The 14,380-nt window shown below is 46.1% G+C and overlaps 1 protein-coding gene across 1 annotated transcript in view; it reads right to left on the bottom strand.

Annotated features, from left to right (window-relative positions):
• Positions 1-14,380, bottom strand: part of SOBP (sine oculis binding protein homolog) — a 163,545-nt gene that overhangs the window by 19,607 nt on the left and 129,558 nt on the right. Inside the window, 2 exon segments of the mRNA XM_055330696.1 lie at positions 115-608; positions 611-2,116. Coding sequence (XP_055186671.1) covers positions 138-608; positions 611-2,116 — 1,977 coding nt within the window. The 3' untranslated portion in view covers positions 115-137.

Raw genomic sequence — 14,380 nt, 5'->3', positions numbered from 1 at the left:
GGGGGGGACTCGCAGAACCTTGATCATCAAACAAGGCTCCGCGGCGGCGCCTGGGCGCAGGGCAGGTGCACCCGGCTCGGGGCGCAGGAGGAGAGCCCCGGAGGCCATACCAACCTTTTTCTCCTTTTTTTTTTTTTTTACTTATTCTGATTTCTAATCCGGAGGCACCTGCGTTTGAGCGGAGGCTCCAGGTCCTCGGGCCCGGCGCCGAGCAGGGGCGCGGCGATGACGCCCGGCGCCAGGGCGCTCTTCTCGGCGGGCTTTGGCACCGGCTGGATCACGCAGCCCGCCTTGGGCAGCATCCGCAGGGCGTACGCGTGGTCCTCGTCCGCGGGGTTGTTGAGGTTCGGGTCCGACTTGTCGCCCCCCGCCAGGGCCTCGTCCCCCATCAGCTTTTTGGCCGCCTCCGCGTCCAGGTGGCAGTTGGAGGCACAGTTGTTCTCCTTGACCGACTCCAGCTCGCTCAGCGCGGGCTCGTCGGGCGACAGCAGCTTCTTGGGCGGCGCGGGCGGCGCGGGCGGCGCGGGCGGCGGCGGCGGCGGCGGCGGGGGGGGCTGCTCGGGCGGCGGCTCCGCGCCCTTGGCGGCGGCGGCGGCGGCGGCGGCGGCGCGCGCGTGCCGTTCACGATGACGTTGCAGGCGGCGGCGGCCTCCGGGCCTGCGGGGGCGCCCGGGCCCGGGTCGCCGGCGGCGGGCGGGCTGCAGTGGCCGTCCCTGCAGCCGCCGCAGGTCCTGCGCTCCGCGGCGCCGGGCTCGCGCTCCGCCTGGCCGTGCGCGTGCAGCGCGCGGTGGATCACGTTGTGCAGCCGCGCGCGGTGGCCCACCGTGAGGTCGATGACGCCGTCCTGCGGGCCCTGCAGCACGCCCGCGAAGCCCGGGGGGCTGCCCGCGCGCCGCGTCAGGTCCACCACGTCGCTGCGGCCGGGCTCGGCGGGCGCGGGCGCGGGCGCGGGCGCGGGCGCCAGGCTCAGCGCCTGGCCCGAGCAGCCCGGCGGCGAGTCCGCGGGCTTGGACGGGCCCTGCTTGGAGTCCCGCGGGGACAGGGAGCGCCCGCCCGGCTTGCCGCCCGCCGCCGACGGGTCGCCAGGGGCGCTCGCAATGAAGTTCTCCCCGTTGCTGGAGAATCCGTTGGGGGGCTTGGAGTCGTTGACGTGGGGGATGGGGATGGGGATGGGGATGGGCACGGGCAGGGGCACGATCACGGGGTACGGCACGAGCAAGGTGGGCGGCGGCACGAGCGGGGCGAGCGACGGCAGCCCGAAATTCATCATCTGCGGCACGGGCATCGGGCCGTTGGGCATCATGCTCACGGGCGGGAAGGGCAGGCTGGGCAAGGGCGCGCCCGGGGGCGGCGGGGGCAGCAGGCCCGGGGGGTTCCCGGGCATGGTCGGCGTGCTGGGGGGGTGGATGTGGGGCGACAGCATGGGCCGGTGCATGGGGCTGGACGTGGGGCCCAGGTTCCGGGGGCCGCCGGGCGGGGGCCCGATGCCGGGAAGCATGGGGTTGGACAGAGGGCTGTTGGGGTTGGAGGCGTGGTGCGGCGGCCCGCGGATGAAGGGCGGGCGGATCTGCTGCATGATCTGCTGCTCCATGAAGATGGGCAGCGGCACCGGGCCGCGGTTGGTCATCACCATGGGAGGGCTGCGAGGCGGGACGCCGAGGGGAGGCCCGATGCTAGCGGGTGGCTGGACGGAGACGGGAGGGAGGCTCGGAGGCTCGCTGATGGGCATGGACTTGGGCACTGGCGTGGGGATTTTAGTGGCAGAGCAGTTGGCGGTGTCAGATGGAGAGACGGTGGTGGACGACGATGGGCCAGGGCCCTGGCTCTGGCCAGCTGCAGCCACCGGGGAGGGGGCCTTCCTCCGAGCATCTGCTAGAGGGATATTCCAAGAGTCTGGAGTGAGCAGCTGCACCCCGGTGCCTTCTGCTTTATTTTCCATGGGAGGGTGTAATGTGCTGCACAGCCCAGCTGGAAGATTGGCCTGTGTCTCTTTGTAGAAAATGTCCATTTTGTACTGATTGAGACATTTTGCACTGCAGAACTGAAGCCTTCTTTCCCCGTCCCCAAAATCCAGGTATTCTTTTGTGTGTCTTATGTGCTTACACCAGTCACATACCTACAACACAGTAATAGAAAAGAGAAACAAGATAAGCAATTTCCTCTGGTAGATAGTGTTCCGTGTTTCACATAAGGGTTCTTTCAAACTTTATCACAATTTTTTTTTTTTTCCCCAACAGGCTGAAGTGTTTCTTTCGGAAAGGCAACAGTCTTAAGTGTTTGTAAAATGATTTCTCCTCGGGAAGTCAGACTTGCTTTTTAAATAGTAACTCTTCAGAATAGCAGCTATCACCATCTAGCATTAAAAAACAGCCGCCGCCGCAGCCGCTGCCGCCACCACCACCACCACCACCACCACCCAAACCTGTGCTGTGCCCTTTCGGCTCAACGTAAAGGTGGCTCCGACAGAAAGGCGTACATCTATCTGCCTGCCCACGTATTTGCACTTGTCAAAAGAGGCTCGCTGTAAATATAAATGGAAATACCTGTGGAGAGGAGGATTCTCCAGGAAGTTCGGTGGCCTTTGAAAGAGAGCCCCATAAAATTCTCCTCACGCAAAGTCACTGTACGCTATTGACTGTGTTCAATAATGCAGTTGGAAAGGTTGTGCTGTGTTAACCAATAACACAAAGCGCGGAACATCATTATGTCTGGCTTCCAAAGGGAAACTTGGAATTAGTCATGAAGTCTGTGTGAGGTTTAGCTATTCCCAACCTGTGATGTTGCAGCAAGCTAGAATTATTTTTTGAGCTGTTTGCCCACTCTCTCTCAGTAGTCAGAATTTTTGGTGACATTTCTTGGCAGGCGGTCTTATTTAACAACTTTTCAAACACCAGAGAACGTTTTCCAAAAGTTGTTATGGCTTTTCCCCCCCCTTCAAATCTACTCCTGGCAAACGAAAGATATCACCAAATTTATTTTAAAGTTGGGCTGCAGAACTAATTAAAGGCTGAGAGCTTTTCCCAATTGGAAATCACTAGACATCAAAGTTCAAAAAATAGTCATTCTCGGCTTCAGAACCCATTACTTTGGAGAAATTATTGTGATTTCATTAACACATTAATTTTGCAACACCATCAGCTCTCACAGATGGTGAAGACATGATCTACAATTCAAATATGACTCTTGTTTGCACAAATGTCTTTCCTTCATATGGCATTTTAAACAAGAATTAATATGAGTAATCTTGCCATAGCTATAAACAGATAAACAGATGTCAAAATTTTCAGTAGTTCTTTCAGTGCCTTACTTTTTTGACTGAAAAATTACACACACAATTTTTTCTTTTTCTTTCTTTCTTTCTTTCTTTCTTTCTTTCTTTCTTTCTTTCTTTCTTTCTTTCTTTTTCTTGGTCATTTCCTTAGCTTAGCACTCAGTCATTACAGCAGCAGAGGAAGAATTCTGAAATGCAGCGCAATGGTGAGTTCCCTGATTTCAAGGCTCTCCTCCATAAAGCACTGATTCCAATATTGCTCTGAACGGGACCTTGTTTCTGTTGAGGAGGGTGTGTCTGTTGTTCCTTTGTTGATGCATGTTGTGTTGGGTTTTTTTTTTTTTAACTATGGTAAACTGATAGCATTATAAGTTGATAACTTTTAATCACGATTGGTCACATCAACAATGCAAAAACAACATATGCTGGGCATTTGATTACTCATCTCATTTAACTCTCAGCTTTCCTTGACTGTAAACAGTGGTGGCATGCTAGTATGTGACTGGGGGTGTACACGCTTGTGGCAGATGTGGCTCTGTGTGTGCAAATCCCCTCTCTTCCTTCTCACTTTCTTTTTTTCGCTGATATTTGCAGGTAATATACTGCAAGGCGTGAGACCGAATAACGGATACTTATTGGCACACATTCATTCTCTGTGTAGTCTCATAATCAAATTTCTGAATCCTTGTTGCAAGAAGAATAATTTCAATACTAATATACTTCTGCGTTTCAGAACGGTATTTTCAGGTTTTTCTAGAATTACAGGAATTTTTTTTTTAATCATAGTTGAGATGTCTACAAGTTTATGAGTAAGTGCAGAATTGCCTCTGATGAAAAGAAACACACAAAAATCCACCAGACCCTCAAAATTCTTATCTACATAAAGGTCAAATAAACTAGTAGTTAAACCTTGAGGCAAGTAAGTTATTATTTTTAAAACCTGATCATTTTTGTAAAGTTAATATGTAATGATGTAACATTTAAATTCTTGTGTGAAATAAAGCCACCTGAGTCTATTTCAATATTAGGCATCCACAGAAAGCCTAAAATGTAAATTTATAAGCTTGAAGGAAAGGATCAAAGATAGCTTCTTTAATCACAAACTAAAAAATATTATCAATGAATTAAACTAATTAAAGTAATATGCCAAATTTTCTGGCATATTTCTTTTGGATCTTATTTTTTAACCATAAGGGGAAAGAGTTTTCTGAAATCCTTAATTGCTTTTTAAATTGCCAGATTGAATTATTTGCCTCCAGAGGATTCCTCTGTTTCCTCAAGCTAAATAAATATTTTCAAGTGGAGTCACAAAAAATAATCTAAATATAACTTAAATGTTCTCCCTTCCTTCATATCCTTCACTTTTAATAATTCAGTGATGAATAAGGAATACCCATAGATCCAACCAATTATCAAATGAGAATTCTCCACCACATTTTATCTATTTCCACATAAAAAGAATTTGAGACATCAAAGTTTTAAAGCAAAATTCTATTGCATCAAACTTTCTGGTTAAAGCAACAGCCTACTGTTTACAACTCCGCTTTCCGCAACATCCTAAAGTGTTTAGGTAATAGCGTGAAAGTTCATGACTGTCTCGTTTTGGGTAACGTTGAGTGTGAATGTGTGTGCATCCTTGCCTTATTAGATTTCAATTCAGAACACTGACCTGAAAATACAGAAGAGCAATCTTTCTGATGAAGCAAAAATTATTAGAGAAAAAAAAAAACCTGTCACTTAAGAAATAATGAATCAAGTCTGTCTTACAGGACACATCATTTAAGATGAGGTCAATGAATTTATGGCACAAATGGCTATATCATGTGAGGCAATAAAACACAGTACCATCATTCATTCTACATCTAACTAATGACACACTTCTGGTAATTAAAGATTTCATCATAGGAGCCTGAGCCGATTACTTAAGTTGTGATAGTTAGGTGAAAATATATACTATAGATCTCTCTCTTTAATAGAATAACATTTGCATATCCATGAAATACACACCACGCGTCTCATAAACTATGGTTTTCTGAATTGTGTGTTCTGGGAGAGTCTTCCTTTCTTTTTCCACAGGCAGCTTTAAATTTTTTTTTGTGTGTGTGACGTTTTGAGGCATCAGTTTTTTTCTTATTATGCCAAGAAGTACCAAAATTCCTTCAGATATTTTAAAAGATAAAGATTAAGAAGTGCAGAGCTCAACTCACTGGGCTCTGGAATGATTTCCCCCTAATTCCATCCCAGCTTTGTTTCTGTTGGAATCCGGCCTCTTTGGTTCCACTTCTCTCCCTAACAGGTCCCAGATTGGACAGAGCTGAAGCTAAAGCCGTTTAACGATGGCAATCTGGGGACTGAACAATCAGCTAATGCAATGCCATTGAGCAAGACAGCTGAAATGCTTCGTATCACAAATACATAATGTATCACCAGGAAGACAAAAAGATCACAAAGGAGATAAACAAATGCGTATTCCATTCAACCCTATAACAGCAGTCCTCAAAAAGATTAAATTTACCTTCCTGGGATGTGTCCAATTCTAAACAACAGAATGAACATTTCCTTTAGTCCATTTAGAGTATTTATATTTTGGTGGCTGACTGCCAGGGTAGTACTTATAAGCTCAGTGGCCTGATGGATTCACTCCTTTCCTGTGAAATAAATGTGTGGCAACCTACACCGCTAAACTACTCAAAAGACACTGCCTCAGCAGAAATATCACTTGCTCTTGATAGAAGAAAACTGGAAGGCAGGACTTCTGGTTCCTATAACTCTTTCCATCTTGTATTTCCCCTGGAAAGAAAGAAAGCTATTCATGTTGGCAACTGAGCCTTTATTTTTATATAAACGTCCAAAGTCAAAGCCAAAGTATGCCATGAGGTTACCCACATGGGTATAATATATACATTCTGCTGGGCTTAAGAGAAGATTCGGGTGACTGGGGAGGGGGTCAGGGTTCCTAATTAACACATTAATCAGCTGTCGACTGTGGGAGTGAGGTTCACCCTTTAATGGAGCCCACGACCGCCTTCTGAGTGATAATCTGGCATGAGGCAATATTTAATTAAGAAGCCCTTTTGCTGAAATCTTTCTTATCTGGGCAAAGACATTTGTGGCAAATTAACAATTAAAAGATAGTAGCAACCCCCTGAATGCCATCAACACTTTGAAAAACGACACAAAACCTTCATGTGCTCCTGACTTTCCACAAATAGAAGCACCCAGGTACCAACTCAGAAGGTATAGCTCCTAAAACGAAATTGTAGCTTGCCCTAAGCGGCTGGTTCTCTAGGTCTTGGCCTGTTAAACGTGGATCTTACAGTCCACACGAGCTCAAGAAACAAACCAAACCAAACCAAAATCATGAGCTCACCCAAGAGTGAAGCAAAGGAGGACAGATAGACATCGGTGGTGGTGGTGGGGGGGGAATCAGCGTTTTTTAAAGAGTCTGAGGGCACCCTACCTGTAGTCACCCCACAGCCAGATTTGAGGGCCTCAAACTGACCCCACCTGGAGACCTGCTTCCAGCCTGACGATGGTTCCAGCAACTGTTTTTTGGGGGTTCGACATTGCCTCCACCAGGGCCCTAATTCAGTGCCCTCGGGCAGCAAAGGATGCTATGGAAATCACCTGGGATTTGGACTCGGAAGACGTGGGTTCGAGTCTGGGCTCCACTGTTTACTAGCAGTACAACTTATGAAAATCTCAGCTTCGGTTTTTTTTCCTCCTCCGGGAAATGGAACTAATAGTAACAGGCAGATCCCTCGGCTTGCTGCACGGTACTTTCTTTCAGTCCCTAGCCTGCCTTCCTCGTGGGTGCTGATGTCCCAGGAACATCCCATATGTTTAAGTTCGTTTTAACTTAATGGGAGAAGGACGTTTCTATGGCAATGTTAGTAAGGAACGGGAGAGCTTGTCCTGCACAGCTCTCCTGCGAGCCTGGGTGTCGTTGACATAGGATGGAGTGTTTCTCTCCGGGCAAATGCAGGCTGCACCTCAGACACCAGCCCCTGGCCCAGCTTCCTGGGAGACTGTCCCCAGGTAACAGGGGGGTGGCCGCATGGGCAACCAGGCCGATAGTTCTAGGCACATCCCAGCTGACCACCATCCTGAGAAGACTCTACTCCTGCCGAGCCCTCTCCTTTTTCCAGGCCCAGTCATTCTCTGATTCGGGCAAAAGCTTGACAAAGCAGCGCGGCTGCTTGGAAATGAGTGTTCCAACCATTAAGAATAACTCCTTCGGCTCAACTGCTGTTTGAATAGTGAAGGCCATAAACTGTGCTATTCATGTTTTATTAAAAAACAGAGCTGATGAGCGATCTGCTTGACTCATTACATGGAAGGGCCAAAAGCCACAGGATCACGGGCCTTTCAGACAGGAGGACCCAAGCCCAGCACGGGTGAATGCATGTGAGGACGAGCCCCCGTGGAGCAGGGAGGGGTACACTGAAACTGGATTCGGGGACCAACCTCACCATTCCAAGTTTCCTTGTGAAGCTGGATTAGAGAGGGAAGGAAGGAAAAAGACCATAGATTTGCAAAGCCACCCAGAAATCAGGAGAGGGATTGAGAACCAGCAAGGGCTATTTTTTTTTTTTTAAGCCAATTCATGGAGAAGTTCATTTTCAAAATAAACTTTCTGCAGGCTTGGATTTCAACATGATGATGTTTGCTGCATAGTTCTTTTTATTTATGGCTCTTACTTGGGTTTTTTTGTTTGTTTGTTTTGCTTTGTAGTTTGGTTTCTCTCTCTCTCCCCACTCCTCTCTCTTTTCTCTAACAGGATTCGGAACTCAAGGCGAGGCCAACAAGCATCTTTGTTAGAATTGAAAATCTGGTTAGAAAACTGCCCTGTAGGAACTTTATACCATGACCCAAGTTCTTCTTATACATTTTAAGCTGGATTTCAGAAATCTTGGCCCAGGTCACCAGGGCAGATCCTTCTTCTGCATGTGTGCCATGAATTCAGTCAAGCAGAGAAGAGATGGGCCTGGTTTTCAGGATCTCATTGAGCGTTGACAAATGGCTCATTACTGACCCAAGTATGTTTCTACATCCAAAGTAAGAGATGGAGTCCTGGCCTGTTTTCAGTGACCGTGGGTCCTTCTCACAGCCAAACACATGATTGAGAAGAAGGTGATTTTTTCCCTTTGGTCGCTCGTATGATTTAGCTTGCCTAAGAGCATTAGCATATCATCACACAACTCTCTGCTTCATTTATGCCGAATAGATGCAACTTACATCTTCCCAACACAAGTCATCCCGGCGGAAACTAAACAATTCAAACATTGGAGAATCTGGCCGACTTGGTGCCAAATGTCTGCCTCTCTGTTTTCCAGTTACTGGCCCAGAGAGGACACAGAAATAGCCCAAGAGATCTCAGAGCAATGAAATTTAGCCCTGAAAAGAATCTTAGAGATCAGCAAGTCCACTCCTCTAGCCTCCAGCTCCCACTGGGGCCAGCCACCTAATTACTCTGAGCCTCAGGTGCTCAGCTGGGAGATGAGCTCATCAATAGTGACAGCTCTCCCCGAGAAAAAGGCCACCAAGAAGGAACCAGCCCATTCTCTGGCTGCTCCTTGGAGGTTCATAGCTGCTCCTGGTAAACGCTCATTCACTTAGCAACCTTATACTGATTACTTGGAACCCGCTGGACACCTGGCTAAGAGCTTTATTTGCAATGCCTCATTCAATCCTCTTTTAACAGTCTGTCACATATTTCTTGGCTCCCTGTGTTACAAGCGGAACTAGCTCCTACCTGTGGATGCTCAGGACTGCCCCCACATAAGCCTCTAGGATCCACCCCTGCCCAGTCGTCAACTCTCTCCAGAACACCCCATCAAAAGTTATGATTTTTATGATAGTGCCTGCTGGAAGCCCTGATTGGATATTAATAATAATTTAGTACTAATGATAGCTAGCATTATTTAAGCATTAGTAACCATGCTAACCCTGTCACATGGATTACCTCGTTTAATCTCCACCAGTCTCTTATCACCTAGATAACTGGGGTTTAAGTAGATTAAATAACATGCCCACGATTATCCGTGCAGGTAATAGATGGCAGACCCTGATTCTAACTTAGATCTGTCTGGCTTCAAAGACCATATTGCCCTCACCATCTCAAGGATGTTTGCCTTTTCTTTTAAAACTACGGGATTAAGGTGGTTGGCTAATACTTCATAATAACCTCATCTTGAAATTCCAAAATTTAGTTCTCCAAGAAACCTCACAGTACAAGCTCAACCTGACTCCCCCAACAAGCTTGGGTTCTCTTTTACGCATACGCAGATGGTCTTCCAGGTGGCACTCAGACTTCCTGTGACAGGGAGGACCATCCAGATCCATCCACACAGCCAAAGAGAGATTCACATCATAGTGCTCTGTCTCCTTTGCACTGATTTTTCTAGTGGCCTTCTAAAGACGATCATGATATAGTTGCAGAGCCCTGTGCAGCCTAATTTAAGGCAGCCTATTCTGTTGTTGGACAGTTTTGACTAAAAAAAGCTTACCCACTTCACATCCCTGTCACTTCCACCCACTGATAGCAGTTCTGTTCACCAGGGTCCCCTAGCACAGGCCAACTCCTCAATCTCAGCCTTTCAAATACTTAAAAAAAAGCCATCATATTTTCCCCAGATTGTTATTTTTAAACATCCGAGTTCCTGTGCCCATTCTCCAGGGAACAAGTTCTCAGAGTCCTCCTGTCCTGTCTGTCATCCTGTGCCTTGTACCCAGGCATATACTCCACCTTGGTAACGCCCCTCTTAAAGGGTGGAGCCTGGAATGGAAGGCAGCAGCCTGACCAGCACAGAGTCCAGGGAACTGTCCTCTCCTTCTTACAGAACACTGTACCTCCACTAATACTACCCAAGAATGCATGTGCTTCTTCTTTTTTTTTTTTAAAGCAGGCATATCCTGCTATATGGTCTTTGCTTTTTAAAAACAAAACTTTAACTGCTTTGTATCAAGCCTGAAATTTTTACTTATCTCCTTTAATTCTAACAACAAACTTGTAAAGAAACTACTGTTGGGGATCCCTGGGTGGCTCAGCGGTTTAGCGCCTGCCTTTGACCCAGGGCACGATCCTGGAGTCCCGGGATCGAGTCCCACATCGGGCTCCCAGCATGGAGCCTGCTTCTCCCTCCTCCTGTGTCTCTGCCTCTCTCTCTCTATGTCTATCATAAATAAATAAATAAACAAACAAATAAATAAATAAATAGATAGATAGATAAATAAATAAATAAATCTTTAAAGCAGCAGCAACAACAACAAAAAAACTACTGTTTTCCTCCTTTCACTTGAAAATGAGGAAACAAAGGTCAAAGAGACAATGTGGTTTCCCTGAGCTCTCACAGCCTACAAACAGTGGAGCCCGGATCCAGATCCAGAACTTCCAAACCATCCTCTTTCACTCTGCCACACTGCTTGCTTCATTCTGAGTTTCTGGTCAACCAAAACCCTTTTCTCCTAAGTGCTCATCAATCAGTTGTTTAATGATATATTCAAGGACTTTTGAGGGTAAGCCATCAAACCTACTGGGTCTAGAGTTTCAGAAATCAGAAACTCCTCCCAATTTTGAAAATTTGGTCAACATTTGTCCTTTTCTGTCTTTTTAAAGTCTGTCCCATTTATCATGACAGAGAAAAGATTATATAAAAGTAGATATGAAATTATCTACAAATTCCTTCATAGGGGCTCAGAGATCTAAATTTGCTTAGCATAGCAGGTGCTTTCTGCCCATCTCTTTGCCCACAATGTGGGAATCAGGGCCTTCTTTATGGGAGCTGCCCTACCTAGTCTCGAGAACATTCTTTTTTTTTTTTTTTAAAGATTTTATTTATTCATTCTTAGAGACACACAGAGAGAGAGAGAGGCAGAGACACAGGCAGAGGGAGAAGCAGGCTCCATGCAGGGAGCCCGACATGGGACTCGATCCCGGGTCTCCAGGGTCACACCCTGGGCTGAAGGTGGCGCTAAACCACTGAGCCACCGGGGCTGCCCTGGAGAACATTCTTTTTATGGAGACAAAGGGAAGAAACCAAACAAGAAGCCCTGTCTTCTCACCTGCTTTTGTTAAATATTAACTGTATGCTCTAAACATTGATCTATCCAACACTGCTTCTTGTTCCTTTCATGAGCATAGCCCTAAGAGCTCCCTTTTATTGCCCTGAGCAGCTCCCCAAGGATTCAGCCCCTCATGCATCCTCACCTTTCTGACACAGAATTCATTGGTGGAATTCCCACCCCTCCCCACCATGTTGTTCCTCCACCCCTAAGACTACACTGAGCCTCTGACTGTGGGACTAAATCCACCTTTCCTTAGAACTTAAACAAAACCTGCTTTTCTAAATCCTAGGGAATGTGGCTGGTCATATCCAGCATTCTCTCCCTCTCCACTGCACAGTCCAAGATAGTTGGGTCACTCCCCCTCCCCATCCACATACTAAGTGGCTCTCCTCCATGTTAACCAAATGGTGGTCCAAGTCAGATTCTCCTCACGCTTTCTCTGCCCTCTCAGAACTGTCAACAAGGTATGGGAGGAAAGGTCAATTATTCTGTTTTTAAGAGAATGACATTCTTAGCAGATATCTTGGTAAGCTGTCCCATTTCTTGCTTCTTTGCTAAATAATCTGTTTTTAATGTCTGCTTCAGATTTTGTACTCAATATCCCAAAATAATTCCTTTGATGTTTCTATTTATTTTCCTAAAATTCCCATCTTACATTTCCTCTGAAGTGCATGGATTGCCATACAAGGATAGAGTTTCCTGAATTTTAATCACCTGTTAGATATGTTGGGGGGAGGGGGCATGCTGTTTTACATTTTAGTTCTGTTAGCTCTAGTCTAGATAAAAAACCAACAAATAAACAAACAAAAACAAACAAAAAATACTCCAAATCTCAGTGGTATCTCTGAGAGTATTTTTATCTCAGAGTCCTTCCCACTCTGCCTTGGTGGAGAAATGTCAGAAGCCATTTGTTTGTTCCTGTTCATGACTGTGTATTCTTGAGAAGGACTGGTTCCTTCTTCGCTATCCCAGCTCTTCCTGAGTCATACCTGCTAACTTCAGTGCGTCCAACTTTACAGGTTTATTGAATAGTTTTGCCTCTCTTCCCTACCTCACAATTTAAATTTTTCTTGATGAGAACCTTAAATCTTTAAATACATTCCTCCCAATCTTCAATCAATGCCCCCAGGCTTTTACTCTTCACTTGGGAAGGAGCAGGGTTTGGTGAGGGAAGTGGTGAGCTAGGAATCAGAAACCCATGTCCTGCCCACCCTGTAACTTTGGGTTGTATTTCTGTGCCCTTGGGCTCTCTGTCTACCTTCAAGTTCTGCTGTGAGGATCAAAACAAAAAGTGCAAATGAAAGCACCATGAAGAATAGAAGTGTCATATAAACATAGATATTTTCATTTTATTATTATAAATGTGTAAGAACAATCTTTAGGTGCAGAAAACAAAAAACAGAGCCAACTGGTCTACCTACACTCTGCTCTTATTTACCCATATTCTTCTATTAAATCTTAGTTATAAAAACAAAGAGAAAATCCACCACTATGAATTTTCCTGTGATGTGTACTTCAAAGTAAAAAAGCACACCACAAAAATAAAACCCAGAAACCGAAATCAACAAAACACTTGACCCCCAAATTCTCCACTCTGTTTCCAATGGCTTGTGGAGTGTTTGACAGCTACATAATTGCAGTAATGAGGAGGTTTGTGGGCCAGGTTGTGGTCGTAGGCTCACTACGGATGTTTTAGCCCTAGGCTCAGCTTCAGGCCAGCACTAGTCGCCTGGGCCAGAGTCACCAATGGAATCTCTTATGCTTAGTCACGCACAAATGTGACATTTATGGCACCTGGGACACAATGCTGCAAATCCAAAAGGCCTAGGATGCTGCGCTTACAAACTTGGGGAAAAGAAATAATGTAGGTTGCCTATTATCTTTTTAGTTCATTAAAACCTGTGAGAACACCCACTTGATGGCTGTTTCTTAAGCATCTAAGAGGCATGTGCTGGACGGCTTCTGATTTTGGATCTACACGTTGGTTCTTTTGTCTCTAAAATGCTTCCTGTATGCTTGTGGACTGTTGTTTTGCCTGGTTCTCTTCCATCTTTGTTCCATGAATTTAGTCATCCTGCCTTGCCAATCACCTGGTTGAAAGCCAAAACTCCACTGAAGCTAGATTCTCCACTGACCATCCCTCTTACAAATTCTGGGTTAGCCCAAGCCAGTCTCTCATCCAGGTTCAATATCTGAAATGCTAAATATTATAAAGCAGGACAGCCTGGGACAAAGATATGTTCTCGCATATGTTAAACACACCTGTCATTCATATAAGTCCTTTCTCCCGGTAAATTCAATTAACTCAATAGACACTATCACAATATCACTCACAAGAAGTCTGCAAAGAGACAAGCAGCCAGGAGCACCTGGGTGGTGCAGCTGGTTAAACTCAACTCTTGGTTTCAGCTCGGGTCCTGAACTCAGGGTCATGAAATGGAGCCCTGCACTGGGCTTTGTGGTCAGCACAGAGTCTGCTTGGGATTCTCTCTTCCTGTCTCTGCCCCACCCACGCATGCATGCGCGCGCTCTCTCTCTCTCTCAAAAAAAAAAAAATCTTTAAAAAAGAGAGAGAGAGAGAGACAAGAAGCCAGATAATATGTTTTATTTTAGAGATAAATAAATGAAGACTAGCAACCATTACGTATCAATTGTCAGTGTTTGGGTAAAAGCCCCCATCTCATAATTCCTGTATAACTACATCTTTCTTTGGTTCACTCTGACAAAGGAAATGAAATGGGGAGGAATTTCTATTTCCATTTGACCCATTGTACAACCGGACTCTTGGCTCCTGGGTGAAGAGAAATGAGCATGACAGAGTTACCTAGTCCAAAGAGCCTGTGCAATGGGCCTCAGATCCGGTAAGATACAAAAGACAGGCATATTTGGGGGGTAATCTAAATAGGTGAGGGCAGGCCTCTCTTCTAGTACTGAGTATCTCAGAGTGAAATAAAAAGGGATTTCCAAGTATATTCTGCTACAATAAGGCATGCCCGAAGTACAGACCAGCACGTGCAGAAGACGGGAAGAACAGGAAAGGAA

Source organism: Nyctereutes procyonoides, unplaced genomic scaffold (genome assembly GCF_905146905.1).
Source record: "Nyctereutes procyonoides isolate TBG_1078 unplaced genomic scaffold, NYPRO_anot_genome, whole genome shotgun sequence".
NCBI classification, from domain to species: Eukaryota; Metazoa; Chordata; class Mammalia; order Carnivora; family Canidae; genus Nyctereutes; species Nyctereutes procyonoides.
This window is presented reverse-complemented; position numbering and strand designations above follow the sequence as displayed.